General features: G+C 38.5%; 1 protein-coding gene across 4 annotated transcripts in view; it reads left to right on the forward strand.

The window, feature by feature from the left end:
- The window catches only part of slit1a (slit homolog 1a (Drosophila)), an 88,238-nt gene that overhangs the window by 56,154 nt on the left and 9,944 nt on the right, over nucleotides 1–22,140 (forward strand). For 2 of the 4 annotated variants that reach the window (XM_058384889.1, XM_058384891.1), the window contains exons 14-32: nucleotides 848–1,011; nucleotides 1,897–1,920; nucleotides 5,024–5,168; nucleotides 5,843–5,917; nucleotides 6,007–6,150; nucleotides 6,397–6,540; nucleotides 6,841–7,007; nucleotides 7,709–7,841; nucleotides 10,467–10,535; nucleotides 10,676–10,747; nucleotides 10,856–10,927; nucleotides 14,615–14,686; nucleotides 15,879–16,042; nucleotides 18,293–18,417; nucleotides 18,530–18,624; nucleotides 19,798–19,937; nucleotides 20,721–20,814; nucleotides 21,109–21,246; nucleotides 21,703–21,931. In XM_058384889.1, the coding sequence (XP_058240872.1) occupies nucleotides 848–1,011; nucleotides 1,897–1,920; nucleotides 5,024–5,168; nucleotides 5,843–5,917; nucleotides 6,007–6,150; nucleotides 6,397–6,540; nucleotides 6,841–7,007; nucleotides 7,709–7,841; nucleotides 10,467–10,535; nucleotides 10,676–10,747; nucleotides 10,856–10,927; nucleotides 14,615–14,686; nucleotides 15,879–16,042; nucleotides 18,293–18,417; nucleotides 18,530–18,624; nucleotides 19,798–19,937; nucleotides 20,721–20,814; nucleotides 21,109–21,246; nucleotides 21,703–21,931 (2,266 nt within the window). The remainder of the gene's footprint in view (nucleotides 1–847; nucleotides 1,012–1,896; nucleotides 1,921–5,023; nucleotides 5,169–5,842; nucleotides 5,918–6,006; nucleotides 6,151–6,396; nucleotides 6,541–6,840; nucleotides 7,008–7,708; nucleotides 7,842–10,466; nucleotides 10,536–10,675; nucleotides 10,748–10,855; nucleotides 10,928–14,614; nucleotides 14,687–15,878; nucleotides 16,043–18,292; nucleotides 18,418–18,529; nucleotides 18,625–19,797; nucleotides 19,938–20,720; nucleotides 20,815–21,108; nucleotides 21,247–21,702; nucleotides 21,932–22,140) is intronic. The other 2 variants (XM_058384890.1, XM_058384892.1) reach the window with 1 other exon arrangement.

Consider the following 22,140-nt stretch of genomic DNA (forward strand, 5'->3'; position numbering starts at 1 on the left):
ATATGAAAAACAATACCCTCCAGCCCACACACTTTGAAATAAACTAAAAAGTCATGTTCTTTGCCTTTTTTTAAAGTGGATACACTTCTGCACTGCTAGCAAAGCAACCTAATTGAAGAAGTGTTGCAACTGAACTGCACGCAAACCCAGACATGGCATGCAAGACTGAGGCATTTTTTCTTAATGTTTTCTTGTCTCCCTCCCAACATACGTCTGTAAAGTCAGTAAAGCATGCCGGGTGACATTTAGAAAGAAAAGCCAAAATGCTTGTTATATTTAGACTGAATTGTGAGGAACCGCTATAAGATAACCCCTGGTCCCCCGTTGTCCACTGCCTGCATTGTTCTAGATTTAGACACAGCTCATATGACCACAGCTATGGTTGCTGCATGTCTAGCACTCCAAGCTACTGTGTACCCTCTCATTCAACTCTTGGACAGCATGCAGGGAACAAAAAAAAAAGGTTTAACAGTTACTGGAACAGTGTTATCGGATTACATTAAAGCTGAAACAGTCCCTAGTCACCGCAGGACATGCTTGAAGTTAACTGGCTATAGGAAATAGAGATACTGGATAGTTTAATGGATGCAGAGGATTATTGAAACCCTTTACTGCTGCGATATACACATCAAGCCACTGATTATTAAGTAAAGCTTTAATATAGAAAGACAGATGTAAATTAAGTGAGACAGTTTTACTTCAGCCTTACCTTTTATTTGTCCCAGTTAATGTTAAATAGTGAAATTTATTGATTGCTTTGAAAAAAAATGAATTAAGATTTACAGTGTTGTACAGATAATGTGCTTATTTAGATGCTTTTTCTTCTTTTTTCACTTGGCCATTACAGTCACCTAGCCCAGAATCCATTTATCTGTGACTGTAACCTCAAATGGCTAGCCGACTATCTCCGTGCCAACCCCATCGAGACGAGTGGCGCACGGTGTTCTAGCCCGCGCCGCCTTGCTAACAAGCGCATTGGCCAGATCAAGAGCAAGAAGTTCCGCTGTTCTGGTAAGCCAATGCTTTGGGGTTTTTTTCTCCTTTTACTCATTTCTACCGATCATGCAGCTTGTCATGTACATTTCTCCCATCTTCCTGGTCACTTTACCATGCAATCCACGGGGGTGCTGAACTACAACTAAAAAGTATTAAGCTAATTCTAACTGCTAATCAACTATTCTTTGCCAGCAAAGAAAATTAATCTCCCCAAGCAATGAAAGAAGAAAAATGTTCCTGGTTTTATTTGCACAAAGTGCAAAAAACGTTTCCAGACATTGATTTTCTCAGGCAGTGTGTTTGAGGCATTGAGTTTCTCACCGAGGTACACACCCAAACACGCGCGAAAACACAAGTTCCCACTGCCTTCCTTTTGGCCTTAGCATCTTGGAAGCTTGTGAGTGTCAGAGCTTAGCAGCCTGGCACATATTTCCCCAGTGGTTTTTCTAACAACTGTCTAATCCTGTCTGAATGGGCCCATCCCTGTAAACGCGGTCTCAGAGTGGAACAGCTGCCAAACATGCTCTTATTTAGGGAACAGACATCCTCAGACCTGCCCTTGCTATTCACAGAAGCCAGAAGATTACACAATTAGCTTCTCTTGGATTTGCTTAGTTGACTTTTAATGTCATTAATTTCTTAGCTGCAGTGTTAGTACAAAACACAGAATAACGCTGCTTGCTAGCTGAAAACCGTAATGATTTTTTTTTTTTTTTTTAATTAAAATTATTTTTACATCAAATAATCCTATTCTAGGGTTACTGTATGACAGGCAAAAGAAAGAAAATGAATTTTCTTGAATTCCAAATCCAGCACCTGCATTTGCATGGGTCTAATACATCCATTGAACTGTACCTTACTGATGTCATTGCTTTTTTTTCCCTTCTGTCTCCATCACAGCCAAAGAGCAGTACTCCATTCCAGGTGAGTGGGCTTCAACATTGCTATCTCTTCTCTTTCGCTTTGTCATTCACTATCTCACCTTCTGTCTTTTTATTTTCTTTCGCATCACATCGCTTTATATGCATTTATTCAGAAACGACAGGGATGTACACATTATAGTACCTCGCAATAAAGGCAGAGCGGCATTTTATAACAATAATAATAATAATAATAATAATAATAATCATAAAAAAGGGGTGTTTTTTTTTTTAAGTAGAGATTCATATCTGGAAATGTTTCTGGAATCTTTCTTCCCGAACATCTTCCATGAAAATAATTTTATGAGGAGCAGTCATGCAAATAAAATGAAAAACTGACTTTGGCAGAAGTCTTTAATAGAAATTTAAGCAGCGGAAAGATAAAAGAGATACTTGATTCATGCATTATCTGTCTTCCTCTGAAAAAAAAAACTGAATGAGTTCCAAGTCTGTGCTGAAGAACATTCCTCCATGAATAATGAATAATAGGAAACCTTATGTCATAAGACAAAGCACCTGAGGCTTTATACAGTTAAACCAAAAGCTATAAAATACCTAAAAGGGGTGGTATTTCCACTCAGTATTTCTTTTTCTATCCTTTCTGGTTTTCTCTGACTCTTTGCCACCCCAAAAGTTCTAAAAGCTAAACAGCCTCAGGAAAAGTGAAATTATCTGTGTTGTAGATGCTTGTCTCTATGAGTCACTCGAAATCTCCTGCAAACATGCGGTCTTAATTGGAGCTCAAAACATCAGTGATGAACACAGGAATTTGCCACCCATCTTCATTACCCCTGGAAAAACAAGGAGGGAAAAGAAAAAAAAAAATCAAAGCTCTCCCAACTTTATTGTTTCCTGTTTAACTCTTTGTCATTATCCTACCAGGAAATGCTGTTTCCACCAGTCACATCCAAAACAGTCACTAATGCAGATCATTAGTGTACTAAACTTCCTGATTCTGAGCGCAGTCTCAGAGTGAAGTCTTTGAAGGAAAGTTTCGAGTAAAGTGTGTCATGCTTCATCCGAACACGCTTCTCTGGCCAAATAGCGCTAATCGTTTTATACATTCGACGTCAAACAGACGGTTTTTTGGGTGCACAGATTAGGAGCTGGATATTATTTACTGCCGTCGAGTTCCTGAAGAATTATTCACTTAGCTCTAATTTGTTCCAGATTCGTACTGTTCGCTGTTAAGAAATATGTCTTTGAACAGAATTTGTGGGTCGCTCCATTTCAGGATTTTGGTTAAACAACAAATTAGCTTTTAACATTTCATCAGATGGATTTGTCTGTGGTGAGTGAGAATGGGCTTTTTCTCCCACACGCTGTAGCCAGGAGCACTTCGGCTCGTTAACAGCTACCCACAGCCACAGCAAGAGCAACAATAGTGCACCATCCAACCAAAGCCCACAAAGCTTTCACTATAAGTGGCTTCAAGTGGAATCTGTGTGCTTAATTATTTAAGGCCTATTATATAACTGTGTTCAAGCACCTTGGCACATTAAGTCTATTCTTGGTGAGTCACAAACGGTGAGAGAAAGAACCAGTATGATGGTGGTCCTGTGAACTTTATGGCTTACATGCAATATAGGTGCGTACTTTTATTTCTCCCACAGTTCCGAAAGATTTCTGACCCACGGAATGATTAACCAATGGAACCCGTTCCAACAGTTATGCCCGCTCCCTTTATCTAAATATAGATAAGTTATCCATTTAATATTGGATTTGTGCCTTTTTTTTGTCCATGTTCAGCATTGAATTACTTTGCCATGTCACACTCCACAGTGGTGTTTAATGGCTCATATAAAAGTAGACGCTCAGGGCTATAAGGATTTGTAGCATTTCATGAGTGTTTCTGTTTTTACTTGGCCTACTTGGGGCAATATTTTCAGAGAAAGGTTTGAAAAAATAACATCAATATCACACCCATTTCTGGTCTGCCCCAAGTGGTTGTTCATAAGCTTCAAAAATTCAGCGTAAAATAATCTGAACCGAAGTGAAAACATCTCAGGCAACAGTGGCTCATTTTATATCAGACTCAGTGAAGATAAAATAATACATTTGTTTGATTGAAAATATCGGAATGGAATGCCTGGACACTGGTGAAAAAACAATGTTAAAACACAACAACTTTATATGTATAACGCATTTAATGAAGATTAATTATGTATGAACATGTAACGTATATGTGATGTCCAGCACTTAAGCAGAGCTTCTAAGTGATGCAAAAGAAAGCGTTTGCTGTATTAGCAGACGATCATGAGTGTAAATAATGCAGTCATACATGTCCGTTATCCCTAGAAAGCATTACTTTCCATATAGCCTGGATGGAAGGTACATTCTCTCCCTTGTCAATCAGAGCGACACTAAACAAACGTATGCATCTGTGAGTTCAAGTATGCTTAAAAGGGCAGATAATGCTTTCTTTCTCACTTAGTGCTCCTTGTGACACAGACTGGGCAGCAAACACATTCTCTGGCTTTAATAATCTCAAAGGAAGATAGCCTTTACCCTTATGGGTTGGTAGCTGTCATGTAAGGGCTGGCTAGTGGGCAGGAGAATTGGCAAATGACCAAACTGGGAAGAAATGCTGCACTAAAAAAATCATTCTATGTCACATATATTTAACTGACTATTAAAATCAAAATTCAGAACTTTTTGTTGAACCCTGTAGGTCATATTTGATTACAGTCACCTATATTCTCTAGGCAGAAAAATTATATCTCGCTCCGAGAAAAATCTCAGCTCTCTGAGCTTCCGTTGAAGCGTTTTGATTGCGCAGTCCCCATATTTCTGGCAAAGCAATTCCCACATAGATCTGCAAGAGCCAAACAACTGCTGTTTTTACACCACAAAAGACAGCAGGAAACCTTGACTGGGAAACACATCGCCTGACTCTGAGTTAGTATCTGATAGATGATTCACTGCAGGCAAGCAAAAAACCTGATGAGCTGAGGAGAAAACATTTGAATGAATTTGCTGGTATAATGATTTAATGTGTGAAGACTAAGGCATGTCCAAAGATTGGAGAGACCATAAATTTCATAAAGCTTAAGGGAGGTGAAGAGAAGCTCTTTTAATATGAGAATTTTTCATCTGTGTTCCTTCAGGCACTGAGGACACCAGGTTGAACAATGAATGCAACAATGAACCAGTCTGCCCAGCCAAGTGCCGCTGTGAATCCAACGTGGTGGACTGCTCCAATCTGCGCCTCACCAAGATCCCTGAACACATCCCGGCCTCCACCACCGAGCTGTAAGCATTTCTGCATGACCGGAAGCTCTAAATCAGGGCTATTCATCTTCACTAACAACTGGACAAATGGGAAACTCATGTGGATTATACAAGCAGAGCTAGACTACTTTCAACTAAAGACTATTGCAGATAAAACCTTCACTTTCACTGCAGCTTAATTTCTTTCACTTTATACTCAATATACAGTAACAAAAGTTTAAGATACTGTAGATAGCGAATCTCTGTAAAACCAGGGAGTATGGTATGAAATGACTTGAATATATTTCTCCATTTACTAATTACCTTGCAGCCTCATGAACTGGGGGAAAAAAAACTCTCTTTGAGTAAACCTGTCCAGCACACGCACACAGTGATTACACTTTAATCTCTTGAAGCTCCTGCATTACTACAACGTCTAGTTCTCTTTCCTGTAGATGACGAATCTCCAGTGGCAAAACCCATTGCCTCAGTTTAGGATGTGGTTTTCTGTAGTCATTAATGCTGAAAGTTTACCCACTGATCTTTATTCAGTAGGGACTCGGATTTGCATGAATTTTGCCTTGCCAGCATGCCAACAGGACTGATTGTTTTAACAGGGCTAGGAGGTCTATCTGGCTTTATATGTACCATTATCTGTTTGGTTTTTTTTTTTTTTTTTTTTTTTTTAACTTTGTTTCACATTGCCGTCCCTGAAGCCGCCTGAACAACAACGAAATCACTTCTCTGGAAGCTAACGGCGCGTTCAGATCTCTGACACAGCTGAAGAAAATGTAAGAACAAACCCCAGAGCCACATTCAGACACGTGTTTCAAACTTACTATGGCAAAGGTTTCTTTTGATATTGCCGTCTGTCTTGCAGAAACCTCAGCAACAATAAGATCACTGAAATCGAAGACGGTGCGTTTGAGGGCGCTTCGTCCGTCTCTGAGCTTCACCTGACGGCCAATCAACTGGACTCCGTGCGCAGTGGCATGTTCCGGGGTCTGGAGGGGCTGCGAATGCTGTGAGTTATGAGTATATATGGAGTGGGAAAAAAAGATGAGAGTAAAGTATAGCCTTAGGTTACAATATTTGTTATATAATAGATGGAATAGAAAATAGACGTAGTGCCTCATACCAATCATATTGAATTTTTTGGTGGTCTTCATTATTAAACTGACAAACTCCTTTGGAACAGCTTTGGAGATCTATTACCTTTGACATACTACCACTACATATAACTGTTTTTTTTTTTTCTGTTTTTTTTTAGAATGCTGCGCAACAACCGCATTAGCTGCATCCATAACAACAGCTTCACCGGCTTGTACAATGTCCGTCTGCTGTCCCTTTATGACAACCAGCTGACCACAATCTCACCTGGAGCTTTTGACACTCTTCAGACCCTCTCGACCCTGTACGTTCAAACACAATTTTCCCTTTATTTTGCACTTAAACCAAAATTTTGGTTTCTTGTTCTTGGCCTTGAGGTTCACACAAAACCAACCAAATACTTCTTTGCCCCAGTCATCAGTCTTTGTGTATTTGGGTGATTCCAGCAATTTAGAGAGTTAGTATCAAATTTCTCGAGCAGCAGCTCAGGAGCAACAGAGCTGGTTTTGATTAGCATGAAGGAAACAGGCTTTAACTCTGACTCTATCTATTCTGACTTTTCTGTCTTGCAATTTCATTTGATATTTTTCTGTTCCTGTGGCAGGAACTTGCTGGCCAACTCCTTTAACTGTGACTGCCGGTTAGCATGGCTAGGCGACTGGCTGAGGACTCGCAAGATTGTCACTGGCAACCCGCGCTGTCAGCGTCCTGCTTTCCTGAAGGAGATTCCGCTGCAGGATGTGGCTCTGCCAGATTTCCGCTGTGAAGATGGTAGAAACTCTTTCTCACTAATGTACCAGAACCTGGGTAAAAGATGAATACAACAAACTAGAGTTAAACCAGTATTTTCCAATATTTATTGTTATTGGAATTACTGTACAGTACAATAAGAAAAGACTAGAATCAAAACTAGGATAGGAAGTTTTGCTAAATACACAATCAATACATATTAAATGTTAGATTTTCCATCGTTCAGTGTTGTTTCTGTTGCTTTATCATTGTTTTTGTTACTAAGGGCAGTACTATCTGTGTCAATGTCAGGTCCTAGAGGGCCACAGCTCTAGAGAGATTTGTGTTTTGAGCTTTCTTACATGCTAAATTCACCCATGGTAATTGGCTGATGAGTTCAATTGGGTGTGTGAAATGAGGCAGAATGCTTAACCCTGCAGTACTGTGAGTCTGACACCAGTCACACTTCTCTTATCCGGATTTATCTCCTGTCATTATTCATTATGAAGAGATAATATATTCTGAACAGATACCGATATAAATAGTAAAGCTTCACAGGACATCTGATGCTATGTTTGGTACTAGGAGATGGCAGAAAGATTCCAGCTCAGGTTTTCAGATTTACTAAACACATATAAATGCAGGTTCTGTTAGTAGGTTGTTGAGCTCTCCTGTCCTCTGTCTGTCTTTAAATCTTCTATTCTCTGTTCTATTTACTGACCACTCTGTGTCCCATGACACAGGCCAAGAGGATGCCAGCTGCTTGCCACGCCCCCAGTGCCCGAGCGAGTGTACTTGCCTGGAGACAGTGGTCCGCTGTAGCAACAAGCACCTTCATTCCCTCCCTAAGGGCATCCCGCGCAATGTAACAGAGCTGTAAGTCTAGTTCTGGGAATATCAAGGAGAAGCACTTTTTATACGTTATTTTTTAACAAGACACTCAATCACAAACATATGGTCATTATGCTGTACTGTGCAAAGCCAGCCAAATCTGATATAAAACTGAAATGCAGCTAGAAAGACATCATTTTTCACATGCTCATGAATAGCTAAACGTATTGATATCTGATACGCGTGCTTTCATTTTGAATTTTCTAAATGCACATTTCTTTTCTGTACTACCCTTACTTCTGAGGACTGATGCGGCTGGTTTTGCTATAAACATGAGACCAAGAGAAAAATAAATAACCGCATTCCTCAGAGTGTGGCTCCCAAGAGGTTGTGGAACTAGGGCTGATGTCATTCAGGTGCTCAGGGCCAAAGAACCCCAGGCAAATTGGGAAGGTGATATGCAACTCTGGAGCGAAAAAAATAAAAAAGCATCCAAAGGCAAAATTACATGATGATGAGTAGGAGTGATGGAAACTTGGACACTTGTAGGTATCAATCTGCTTTCCCCAAGTTTACCCCCAAACAATGTGCAGCACTCTTTTCCAGACCATCCTGTCATTTCCAAATACAGGTGCTCTCACTGATGGTAAGCGCATACGTTCCAGATGTGTCCTGCTTTCATCTTTAAGCTCCTTAACCACAGTCATTAGCCAAAACAGAGAATTTTACACCCCATCCTCCATTTTTTGAATTTCTTGGCATAGACAATAGTATGTGACAGGTTTCATTGAGTTCACTGAACCCCGCCTCTACACCAATTGACACACCCCAGTGACCGGTCTTTTGTGTCCGGTAGCATAAAATATATATGGGGCAGCAGGAGGGGTGACAGGATACAAAATGGCTTTTTGTGTGTGTGTGTGTGTGTGTGTGTGTGTGTGAGTGAGTGAGTGAGTGAAGGACTGACACATTCCACACACAAGCACAAACAAGCGAGAAAGCATGCAGTCATCAGTCATTCAGTCAGACACATACAATGCTAAACACGCATGTTTACAAACACACATTAATGCGCCAATACAAATTTAACTTTTATACCATTTTATTTCACACACCATCCCTCTGATTCTTCAAGACATGGACCTGGACTCCACAAGACCTCCACAAGAATGTGTGCTGTGGTAGCTGACACCAGCTACTTTAAATCCTATAAGTTGTGAGGTGTCCAGCACATCCCACAGATAATCAATCAGATTGAGAGCTGGGGAAGTTGGAAGCCAAGTCAACACCTTGAACTCTGTCATGTTCCTCAAACCATTCCTGAGCAATATTTGCAGTGTGACATGGAGAATTATCCATCAGAAAGAGGACATTACCATTAGGAAATACCATTGCCATGAATAGGTGTTCTTGGTCTGCAACAATTTGACAGGGTTGAGGATCCAAGGTTTCCCAGCAGAATATTGCCCAGAGAATCTCACATCTTTCCATAGTGCATCCTGGGGCCATCTCTTCCCCTGATAAGTGAGGCACACTCACCCGGCTGTCCACTTGATAAAAAAGAAAACGTGATTAACCAGACCTGTCACCTTCTTCCATTGCTCCTTGAGCCAGTAATGATGTCCACATGCCCATTGTAAATGCCCAGGGGTCAGCATCTTGGACACCAATTAACTTTTTCAGCACTTTGTGCTACAGTAGCTCTCCTCAAACGAATCAATCAGTAAACCTTTGGCGCCATGACCTTGTTTCTGGGTCACCGATTGGCCTTCCTTGGACTACTTTTGTTTGGTACTAACCAGTGCATACCAGAAGCCACAAGACCTGTTGATTTGGAAAGGCTTTGGTCCAGTCATCTAGATTTCACAATTTGTAAACTGTATGGCTGCTTACAAAGAACTGACCCAAGCCAAGCACTCCATGTCAAGGCTCCTCAAAGGAAGTCATGGCACCAAGCTTGGGCTAAAAATAAAACAGACCACTCTTGCTACCAATCTGTCAACAAAAAATGTGCGAAAAATCACCTAGCTTTTGAACGCATGCTGAAGGTATCGTGGGTTGACTCTTTTGCAACAGCTTTTGCTGACTGAAATCACTTCGGTTGGCGTTGCTAGGCTTTCCACTGACGCAAAAAGTTTTGAACGAACGTACGCGCAACTTAGCCGCCGTTCAGTTCGGTTCGTTGTATGCTGAAATTGCTTCATATGCTGATGCAAATTTCTTGCAAAATTTCAATTCTTAAGGAGAAAATTCATAAGGTATGGCATTCGTATACCGAGGTTCCATTGTACTGTATAAAAATACACAATTTATATTCGACGTTATAATATTATAAGTTTCTACCTCTAGGTTTATCTATCTATACTTGGCTTGTACTGAGGATCATTATATAATAATATTAATACTTAAACCCACTGTAAGTAGTAATTTCCGATTTACAAAATGTTCTATGTAAATAAAGTTTGTATTGTCATTATCTTTATTAATATACACCCCTACTGTTTCTCTTCAGTGTAGGCCAAGCACCAGTTGCCAAAAAAGGCGGCCTATTATAACACACTGTGGGTGACAGACTCTCTGAGAGTCTTTTGTTCTGGAAAAGAGAGATATTTTCTCGCTGACGATATGGGAAGAGAAGTAGCATTTAACCGTGACTGCCTCTCTCTGCAGGTACCTGGACGGCAACCAGTTTAGCGTCGTGCCAAAAGAGCTTGCCACCTTCAAGTATCTGCAGCTGGTGTAAGTGTTTCACATGCCTCTTTCTGCTATTATTTTATTTTATTTTTTTATTTTAATTAAATGTAGTGAGACGTAGGACGTGTGTGATATTTTGAACTAATGGTCAGTTCTGTCATTGTCTTGTTTGTTTGCTTCTTTAGTGACCTGAGCAACAACAAAATCAACGTCTTGACAAACGCTTCCTTTGCAAACATGAGCCAGCTCACCACCTTGTACGTTTTCACCGTTCGTGAGAAACCGCTTCATTACTCAAAAGAACATTTTCTGTATATGTTAAAAATCCAAAGGCTAATTTAACACTGTCTCTCCTATCTAAACAGGATCCTGAGTTACAATGCACTCCGCTGCATTCCGACCCTGGCTTTCTCAGGACTTCGTTCTCTCCGTCTGCTGTACGTCTCGTTTTGTTTTCCTCGTACAAAAATCCGTTTTAGCTTTTAATGATTAACTTCAACCTATCACCAGTTTCCTTGCAACTTCACAACGATAAAGAAATCCTGATAAGGAGCAACTGATTTTATTTGTATTGGTATCTATTATGTGATATGTTTTTTTATTTTACCATAATTTAAGCCTAATTCAATGAAATTCAGAAATACGTAGACAATGCATGTAGCATAGAGTAATAATTCAATTCAGTCCAGGTTAATTTGAGTCGCAGTTTTTAACAATAGATATTTGCCATAAAGCGGCTTTAATATATCTATTAAAATTATACAAAACATTCGGTATATAAATTTAAAATTGATCGATTCATTTCAAAATTTATGCAAGAAATGAGAGTAATAATAAAAAAAAATTAAAAGGTATTGAAAATAAATTAATAATTAATTAATAAATAAATAAATAAATAAATAAATAAATAAATAAATAAATAAATAAATAAAAATCCTGAACACATTTAGATATTTGTATGGATTAAAGAGTGCAATATAATTTCAGATAGGAGTATCCATGTGCAAAATACTTGAGTGAAATATATGACATGACAATCTTTTAAATGAAGCCAATTTATTTAAATTATCATTCAATAATAGTGTTACTCGAGTAAACAGGTATTTTTTTAAGGTAGCAATGTTGGATCAGGAAGGTGGCAGAACCTGTAAAGATATTTTAACAGCACACTTTGTATTCCAGAACGTTTGCAAAGTACAAATGCACATGTGGGATCCTTTCTTTCTTTCTTTCTTTCTTTCTTTCTTTCTTTCTTTCTTTCTTTCTTTCTTTCTTTCTTTCTTTCTTTCTTTCTTTCTTTCTTTCTTTCTTTCTTTCTTTCTTTCTTTCTTTCTTTCTTTCTTTCTTTCTTTCTTTCTTTTTATAGCCTACTGGGTACAGTTACACCGCCTGACAGAGTCTGAGCCTAGATCAGTGTTGCTACTGAAGTGTGTGACAGGGTGCCAGGAGGTTCAAAATCAGCCATGGCCCATTTTTTCTGACTGCCAGGGACATGATTTCCACCTTTAGAAGGTGGCCTGCATATGAACTTCTGTGCACTTCAAGCAGCGCCAAGAGTTATGGAGAGGAAACTAAGCAGAGAATGTTGCCAAATTGTGTTTTGAAGACTCCCTTCATTCAGGAGGGGAAAAAGCAAAAAAGCCATCTGTGTGTGGGGACTGGGAGAAAGCGAGGGCACTTTGACAGATGGAACTGTGTGTGTGTGTGTGTGTGTGTGTGTGGCTAGAGGGCCATGTATTCCAGAATCTTTATATCTCAACTCTTGATGCTTGTGTGTGAGTGTGTGGTGGGAAAGGGGGGGGAGGTTGTGTTAGCAGCAGACTTGTGACATGTGGCCCTCCAGACATGCGTTTTTACGGCCCGCAACAAAGCCTCGAACATCCCCCTGCTCTTTAACGGCTAAATGATGCCAAAATCCGATGATCATTAGCAAATACGGTCTATTCCTGCCCTGCCCCGGTTTCTTTGATGTTTATAAATCTGCATTGGTGCTTGCCCTGTCTGATGTTCTTTAACGTTGTGCTCATTTGCAGCGTATCCCTACCAAGATCTCTTAAAACTGAATCCCCCCACAGCCGCAGTAGTCTGGACCACCCTATTGTCTCAATCACCGTTTAGCTCTAGCAGAAGCAATCACAGTCACGGTAGAACTTTTGATCTCTTTATTGCTAGTCAGATTCTTCAAAGACTTTCCATAAAATATGAATTGCCACCTTTTTTTTTTTTCTTTTCTCCCCGCCGTTTTGCTTAAATAACGCGTCGCGACATAACTGTTTAACAGTTCGCTTAAAGACTCGAAAGGGCTCAGGGGTTCAAAGCCGCCAGGCATGAAAGACTGAGGTAGCCGTCACACACACACACACACAAAAAAAAAAAACAAGCACCTAGGTGCTAAAGCGATCATAAAGCGTCACCTTTAACTTGTTTTTTACTGGGATTGGGAAAAGAGCGAAAATAATTGTGCAGACCTGCATGTTCTTGGATCTGGCTTGAATATGGTTTTGATTTGGTATTAACAGGCTGTTAATTGGCCTTTCGGGGAAGAAAAGATGAGGTTTGCACTCGGTCCAGAAAGAAATGAGACTAGGATGTGAGGAAGTGAAGAAAAGAGAAGGGGATAGAAAGGAATGAATCCCAGACATGGACAGTCAAGTCATGGGTCTTTTTAGCAGCACATGGTAATGACCTGATGGATTAGGACGTCCATATTGTTTTGCAACCATTAAGCCTTTGATCGTCTTGTCACCTAATCGTCCTGCTGAGAGATGAGGAACTCTCCCTGTCGCCCTCGCTCTCGTCCTCTCTCTCACTCCAACCAGACGAGTGCGGTCCATCCAGCGTAATCCAACACCAGCACCGCTGAATTCCATGCAAGCTTGCTGCCAAAACCGCAGCGCCAAAATATAGTTTCGACTTCCGCCGTGGCACCAGCGACAGGTGTCGAAAAAGTAACAGAGGGAAAAGAAAAACAAACTTGCAAGAATGGGGCAAGGCTGTGGCTTCAGTCAGGGCTTACAGTAACTACGCTTGATTTGTCCACTGGGAAGACTGTATGTACAGACGAAATGAGGATTAGCGTGATAAAAGGCATGGGGGTTAAAAACAAAAAGTGCAATTCTGTGCATTATGCAGGCCATAAAATCCAGGCTGTCATTTCAAACCTCAAGGCTGAAGAAGTAAAACATACATTTTTCCCACTCAGGAACACCTTTTAAAGGAAAGAAAATCACTTTTCTTTTCTAACGTGAAGAGTGAAACAGGATAACCGGGCAGGAAATAATGTCTCTCTGCTCCACTTATCCATTTGATTGTATATAATTGTATTGCAAACACTGGGATTCTTTCTAGAATGAACATAAAGTTATGATAAGAGGCTGAAAGTATGGGAGTGGGAGGTGAAATATGATCTAATATTATCGGTTCATATGCATTCCGTCTATGGTAGTGTAGTGTATATTCAGAGAAGGCAAAAATCAGTGCAGTGCAGGCCGCCTCACAGCTCCCGGATCACCTGAAGTTTGATCCTGCAGTTTTGCATGTCTGCATAAGGTTTGCATCAGGTTCTTCAGTTTCCTCACACCCCCCAAAACATGCTGGTAAGTGGTGTGGCAACACTAAATTCTCCAAAGGTGTGAATGAGAGTGTGAGAGGAGCTGGCCAAGCCAATAAGGGAATAATCTAGTGTCCCTGGAATAGATTCCCGGATCCAGTGAGACCTGGAACAGGATAAAGCTGTTAATGAAAATGACTGATAAATCAGTGCATTGCTAAAGAAGGGAATAAAGGATTAATACAAGCAAATCTTGCATGATAGGACCAGGGAGATCATTTAAGGGTGTTTTGTACTGTATATTTTTTATAAAAACATATAACTATTTCCAAATGAGTTTGAACCAACGTGTTGAGTCTTTTAATCTCCCAATACACACCGTCCACATTCATGCATGTAATATTTTATTATTTCCAAGTTTCCATCTCCTGTATAATTTCACCTACATGTAACAGTAATAGCGTGACTTAATGACGGTAACACAATAGTAATAGCAAGTGCTAAACAGGAGAGATCTGGCTTTTGTAAGAGTGCACAGTGTAAGTGTGATTGTGTTTCATTTCCCTTCTCTCAGGTCCCTGCACGGTAACGACATCTCCGAGTTTCCTGATGGGATCTTCAGTGACGCAGTGTCTCTGTCTCACTTGTGAGTATGGCTACAGTGTAAAGATCACAGGAATACACACTCTATCTCTCTTTCTCTGTGTCTCACACACACCCACAGACACACACACACACACACATAAACTGAGCACATCTCATCTGAGCAAAAGCCTTCAGTTAGTCTGCTTTGTGTTAAATCGGAGAATGTACACATACACACACACACACACACACACACACACAGAGCACTTTAACTGTCAGTTGATCATAGGCGCTTCACATGGTGCAGGCATTCTGTGGTCTGTGGCTTCTGTACACAGCTCGGGCCGCAGTGTGTCCTGCCTGCAACAACTCCCACACACTGCTAGCATGTGTTTTTGTTAATTCTGACAGTGTAGTCTGCGCTGCCTGTGTGCGTGTGGCCCTAAACATCTGCACATATGTCTATTCAGACAAAGTTTGCACTTTTTAACCTGTAATTATTATTATTGTTATTATTATTATTATTATTATTATTATTATTATTATTATTATTATTATTATTATTATTATTATTATTATTATTATAATACACACCCATATTATCAGTATTATGTCTTTTTCCACTCTTCCTTCTTTGTTGTCTCATTTGTTTAAATAGCAAATACGTAAATATATAGGGAGAAATTAAATGCCAATACTGACCGTGAAATCAAATATCTTTTTTATTTTCAATTTTAAAAAATGAAAAAAAAAAATCTGTAATTTAATATAGATTTAATATAATTTAATTGTTTTACACACATTTTAATGAATGTTTATTTATAAATAATATTATTAAATATTTTAGATTATTATTTTTATAAGATTATCTTGTCACTATCTATCTATCTATCTTAGAGAGAATATGAGCCTGTCTGTCTCATATTAAAACCGTCCAGACATCCGCCTGTCTATCCCCGTTTATCTATTTTGTGTCTATTTTCTGCTTTCATTGTTTAATGGCTGTATTTTTTTCCACACACACACACACACACACACACACACACACACACACACACACACACACACACTACAAGAATTTCAAAGTTGATTCAGTATCATGAACAGTCCTAGAGCGCCCTCTAGTGTCTATAAGACTACATGTATTTAACTTTTGGATTCATGACTGGAATACAAGATCAGACCTTGCTTCAGTGAAAGCATAATGTCTGTTTATAAGTCGTTTTTTAATTGTAAAGTGTCATTTTTTTCAGAGCTATCGGTGCCAACCCGCTGTACTGTGACTGCCGCTTGCGCTGGCTCTCAGACTGGGTGAAGACGGGTTATAAGGAGCCGGGTATCGCCCGCTGTACCGGGCCACCTGAAATGGAGGGAAAGCTGCTCCTCACCACGCCAGCCAAGAAGTTTGAGTGCCATGGTATATTTTACCTTAATAATATGTTCCTTACACTATGCTACAAATTCTTTGAACCCTTACACCAGTACACTGCTGCTCTGTTCCACCAGAGGAATGGAAATCCACTTCAGGGACATTTTTCCTCAGTATAAACAAATGAATTATTCTAGTCTGATCTAAAATGAGTCAGGACACTGTTGACGTTCAGTCTGAGACATACTTACCTCTTCAAATGTTAGAAATAAGCACTTGGGGCATCATAGAGAGTGGAAATGGGTGTGATATCAAGGATATAATCACACACACACACACACACACACACACACACAAACCTAACCGTTTTTATTGTTTGGAACTATTACCCATAGTAGGCTAAGAAAAAGCAGAAAAAATACAAATTCCTAAAGCTCTGACTGTCTACTTTCATTTGCGCTTCATATTACACACTACTCTGACATGACAATGCTGAACTTCGGCACAACAAAACATATTTTGGCCTCTGGTGAGAAAGGTTCAACAAACTAGCTTACCTTTATTCATTACTTGTGATAAACTACTGTCACTCAGTAATTGGGGACACAATTTCATACTCAAGCAGTGTGTCGTATTTCACCATAGTTAATGCTTAAAGATATTAAATATACCAAAATGTATTTTCTAACCAGGCAGAGTACACTATATTGCCAAAAGTTTTGGGACACCCCTCAAAATCATTGAATTCAGGGGTTGGACTCGGCCCCTTAGTTCCAGTAAAAGGAATTCTTAATGCTTCAGCTTCATACCAAGACATTTTGGACAATTTCATGCTCCCAACTTTGTGGGAACAGTTTGGGGATGACCCCTTCCTGTTCCAACATGAATGTACACCAGTGCAGAAAGTAAGGTCCATAAAGACATGGATGAGTGAGTTTGGTGTGGAGGAACTTGACTGGCCTGCACATCCTGACCTGAGCTGCAGATCCTGAGTCCTGACCTCAACCTGATAGAACACCTTTCAGATGAATTAGAGCAGAGACTCTGAACCAGGCCTTCTTGTCCAACATCAGTGCCTGACCTCATAAATGCGCTTCTTCTAGAGGAATGGTCAAAAATTCCCATAAACACACTCCTAAACCTTGTGGAAAGTCTTCCCAGAAGAGTTGAAGCTGTTATAGCTGCAAAGGGGCATCCCAAAACTTTTGGCAATATAGTGTATGTAACTTCAAGGCAATCCAGGTTTATGTCCAGGTTAAACAGTTTAGTGCAGCATTGTTGTGTTGTATATATTGATTCATTTTCTATCACAGCTCTGACTATAGTCCAGACTGGAAGAGGAAAGTCACATGATCTAAAATATGAAAACAAAAAAACATGCTATTTAGTAAATACTTATTGATATTGTGAAGCTATAAGGAGACTTTTTTTAAAACATTTATGGAAAGAGTCTCCATTGTCAGAATGTTTTCCATCACAATCATGACATGTCACATGTCATTCATTTGTATATTATAACCACTGACTTCTTACACTGCTGTGGTATAAGAAGAATAAAACACTTTGGGATATGCTGTTGTAGGAAATGATTGAACATTGAGATCTGAGTTTTTGGACACACCTTCTAATTCCATGGTCTTTCCTGATGTTTATTTCTTTCTACATTGTAAAACAATGCTGAAGGCGGCCGAAATCCACAATAATCTCGTTTGAACAGTTGATATTGAGATATGTCTGCTACTGATGCTCTGTAAAGCCTTCATAACGGCTCTAATCTGAGGTGCTGTTAATTGGTGATTTCTGAGGCTGGTAACTCTAAATGAACTTCTCCTCTGCAGCAGAGGTCAGTTTTGGTCTTGCTTTACTGGGATGGTCTTCATGTGAGCCAGTTTCATCATGGTGCTTGATGGGTTTTGCAAATGCACTTGACAATACTGTTCTTGCAAGAACTATTCCAGAACACCTGACCTTCGTGTCTTAAAATAACAACTGACTGTTTTTTGCTGTCATTACATATGGATTACTGAAGTCCATGTGTGTTATTTCATAGTTTTGAAATCTCCAGTATTGTTCTAGAGTGTAGAAAATAAATCCCTAAACAAAAAAACATTGAATTAAAAGGTGTGTCCAAACTTTTGACTGGTAGTGTAGTTCATCATGATGAGTAAAGATTATTCGGGCGACTGCGTCCTCTGGTGTTGTGGTGTGTGAGGAATTTTGTATGGATTTTATTTTCTATTTTTAGGGCTGTACTACTACTAATATATGTGTGTGTGTGTTTGTGTGTGTGTTTTGCAGGTGAAACTGACCCATCAGTCCTGGCGAAGTGTAACCCGTGCCTGTCCAACCCCTGTATGAACCACGGTACATGCCAGACAGATTCAGCAGAACTGTATAAGTGCACATGTGTAGAAGGCTTCAAGGTGAGAGGCATTATGCATTTAGTTTGATTTTTAGAAACATAGATTGTGACCTCACCTGTTTTTTCATCCATGCTGGATTTTCCCATAAGCGCTTATTCATATAATTACACAGGGAAAGAACTGCGAGACTGCCCTCAACGCCTGCATCAGTAACCCGTGTGCTAATGGAGGAACGTGCCAAGCGTCCGAAGAAGAAGATAGCTACATGTATGTGTGTTTGTTGTAAATAAAAAAAAAATTTTATAAAATGAAAGATAACAAGATGGGTCCTATGCATTTCAATCTAATCACAGCACATCTCGGAATATTTTTAAAAATTTTATATATATATATATATATATATATATATATATATTTATATTTATATATATATATATATATATATATATATATATATATATATATATATATATATATATATATATATATATATATATATATATACACCACAGCAATTTTTATCCATTTATAGTTATATTTAATAGTGTGGAACATCCAGGACATAAGTTAATTCCTGCTAATAATTATGCTACGTTCACATATTATATTTATATATATCACGTATTATATTTTATTATATTATATTATGTTATATATATATAGTCATGTTACCAAGAACCATGAATTTATTTATTTATTTATTTATTTATTTATTTATTTATTTATTTATTTATTTATTTATTTATTTATTTATTTATTTATTTTAAATTACCATTAGCTTTGACTATACTGACACTGGAGACTCCTTCCAAAAATGCTGAATAAATTTCCTTACAGAAAACCTCACCAACAACTAATCTACCTGTACATTCTTTTTGTATTATGGAGCATCAGACCATAGAAGCCTGTGCGTAAGAGTTGTTGCTATAGAAACTATAACGCATTGGAACTAGGACCTTGAAAACAAAATAGTGTCTGAGTCATACTTTTATAGAAAATGAATCAACAAATTCCGACCAATCAGAATCAAGAAAGCTGTGGTATAAAATATCACACTGAACTGCACTGTGTGTTGTGTTTAAACAGGTAGAAAACGTGGCTTCTATTCATCTATTAAAGTGTTAGAAATGTGAAATGGATAGGAAATTTCATTGAAATAATATTTAGTAAACTCTATTGCCCCTAATATATATATATATATATATATATATATATATATATATATATATATAATAAAATAATATATAATAATAAATTTTAATATATATATATAATAAAATAATATATAATAATAAATTTTAATATATATATATAATAAAATAATATATAATAATAAATTATAACATATATATATATATATATATATATATATATATATATATATATATATAAAATGCCCTAACTGTAGGTTAAATCACTAATCAGAGTTTCCTCCCTCAGTTGTTCATGTCCTCTGGGATTCGAAGGCCAAAGATGTGAAATCAACACCGATGACTGTGAAGACAACGATTGCGAGAATGGAGCAACCTGCAAAGACGGTGTGAATAACTACACATGCCTGTGTGCTCCTTATTACATAGGTACCAAATTTTCATATGTCTTTTTACAGGCATTTTGTTTGATTTTAAAATGTTTATTAATAATGAAGTTAACAAAACTGGATTTTATACTTTGGTGCTTTACTACTACTTGCGTGTGTGTGTGTGTGTGTGTGTGTTCATTTTCTTTAAATGTTTTCTGTTATACCGAGTTGTTTCACCATTCAGTTTTAAAAACAAAACTTTAATTTCTAATTAAAACCTTGATGCAACGTGAATTTTATGAATTCTTGATTTTACACAATATTAATACTTTTAGTCTTGAAATCAGTCTATTGTCACTTTTCTTTACGTTTAAACACATTCCCCTTTTTTCCACAATCTATTTAACACATGCTGGTTTATGTTATAAATATTGAAACCACCTAAACTTCAATATTGGAGCAGTAGTTCTTTTAAGGTTTTTTTATTTTTAATGTAAAAACTCAAACAAGGATACAGTTTAGATTTAAGTTGCAAACTAGATTTTTCTTTTCTTTTTTTTTTGGAAAGATTTACATTTAATCCAGGACCAAATTTTGTTGGTCATATGTTACACCTCAAATCGTCAATAAAACCCCCCAAAAAATGTTCAAAGGCTTTGCTGAAATGTGTCATTTTAAAATACCTGGCAGATGTGGAAATGTTGGCATATGAATAAAGAAAGGATGCAATAAAAAGTATTAGAAACAGACGGTTCACATTGTGTGTGTGTGTGTGTGTGTGTGGTCTCTCCATAACTTTTCATATCTATGTGTGTGTGTGTGTGTGTGTGTGTGTGTGTAGGAGAGATGTGCGAAGAGCTGGAAGACGTGTGTTCTCCTGAACGCAGCCCTTGCAAGCACCAATCAACCTGTCTTATCACAGCAACAGGCCCGAAGTAATAACATTTACTATAAAATTTACTAAAAGACAGCCACCTTAATGGTTAATATTCAAATGGGTGACGAATTTGTTGATGATTTTAATTGCTTAATTAGAACACCTGTTTAGAAACATCTGCATTTGTCTGCATTTATACATTTTTTCCTTTAATTTGTCACAAACCTGCATCTACAATATAATATAGATGTAAAAAAATTAAACACCTTTATTTTATAAAGTACCACTTTCATTTTCTGCATTGTTTCTCAATGCTAATAATAGCGTGTGTGTGTGTGTTTATTTCCGATAGGTGTATGTGTGCGCCTGGGTATGTAGGAGATGACTGCAGTGTGGATTATGACGACTGTCAGGAACACAAGTGCCAGAACAGCGCGGAGTGTATAGATGAGATCAACGGTTACTCCTGTGCTTGCACCCGAGGCTACAGGTCAGTCTCAGTCTGTTTCATGTTACATAAATCTCTTACATAAACGTAAATATGTGCCTACGTTCACTCAGTAGGTGTAGAAATCATATCTTTAGCTGTGTGTTCTAGCAATTGTGCCTTAATATTCTATTATTGTTAATTAATGTTTTCAATGAATGTTTATTATTTTGAACTGATTCGTCAAATACAGGTCGATGAACAACTAGAGAAGCACAAGAAACAAAAGATTATTGCAATCACTGACTGAAATACAGCTCTGAAACATGCGGATGATTTACAACAAACGCTAATGTTCTCAGTTAGCTCTTAGTCTTGTGTACTCTTTGTGGAATCAAAATGTAATCGCTGCATCCCTACTCCAAACTATAATATTGTTACAGACGCCTTTAATGGCATTTCCATATTTAGATGAATTCAGGATACACAGGTAATAAATAAAATCTCTGGTTTTTTTAGCGGGCAGCTGTGTGAGGTACCGCCTGCGCCTCGTTCCCCCTGCCAGCTGGCTGACTGCCAGAATGATGCACAGTGTGTGGAGCGAGCAGGTCGGGCGCTGTGCCAGTGTCTGCCCGGCTTCGGCGGCCCGCGCTGTGAGAAGCTGGTCAGTGTCAATTTTGTGGACCGGGATTCATATCTACTGCTGAGCGACTTGAAGAACTGGCCTCAGGCCAACATCACCTTGCAGGTAGAGCTGGTCTGATAACATAATTGCATGTTTGTGTGGATTCCTCACCACTGTTAAAGCACTACAAGGTCCTATACTAAACACAGTGATTCATAATTCATAATTCGAGGGTAGCTCAAGTGGTTAAGGCTCAAGGATTAAGGGTTCAAGTCCCAGCACCACAAAGCTACCACCGTTGGGCCCTTGAGCAAGGACCTCAAACACTTAAT

Source organism: Hemibagrus wyckioides, linkage group LG29 (genome assembly GCF_019097595.1).
Source record: "Hemibagrus wyckioides isolate EC202008001 linkage group LG29, SWU_Hwy_1.0, whole genome shotgun sequence".
Taxonomy (NCBI): domain Eukaryota; kingdom Metazoa; phylum Chordata; class Actinopteri; order Siluriformes; family Bagridae; genus Hemibagrus; species Hemibagrus wyckioides.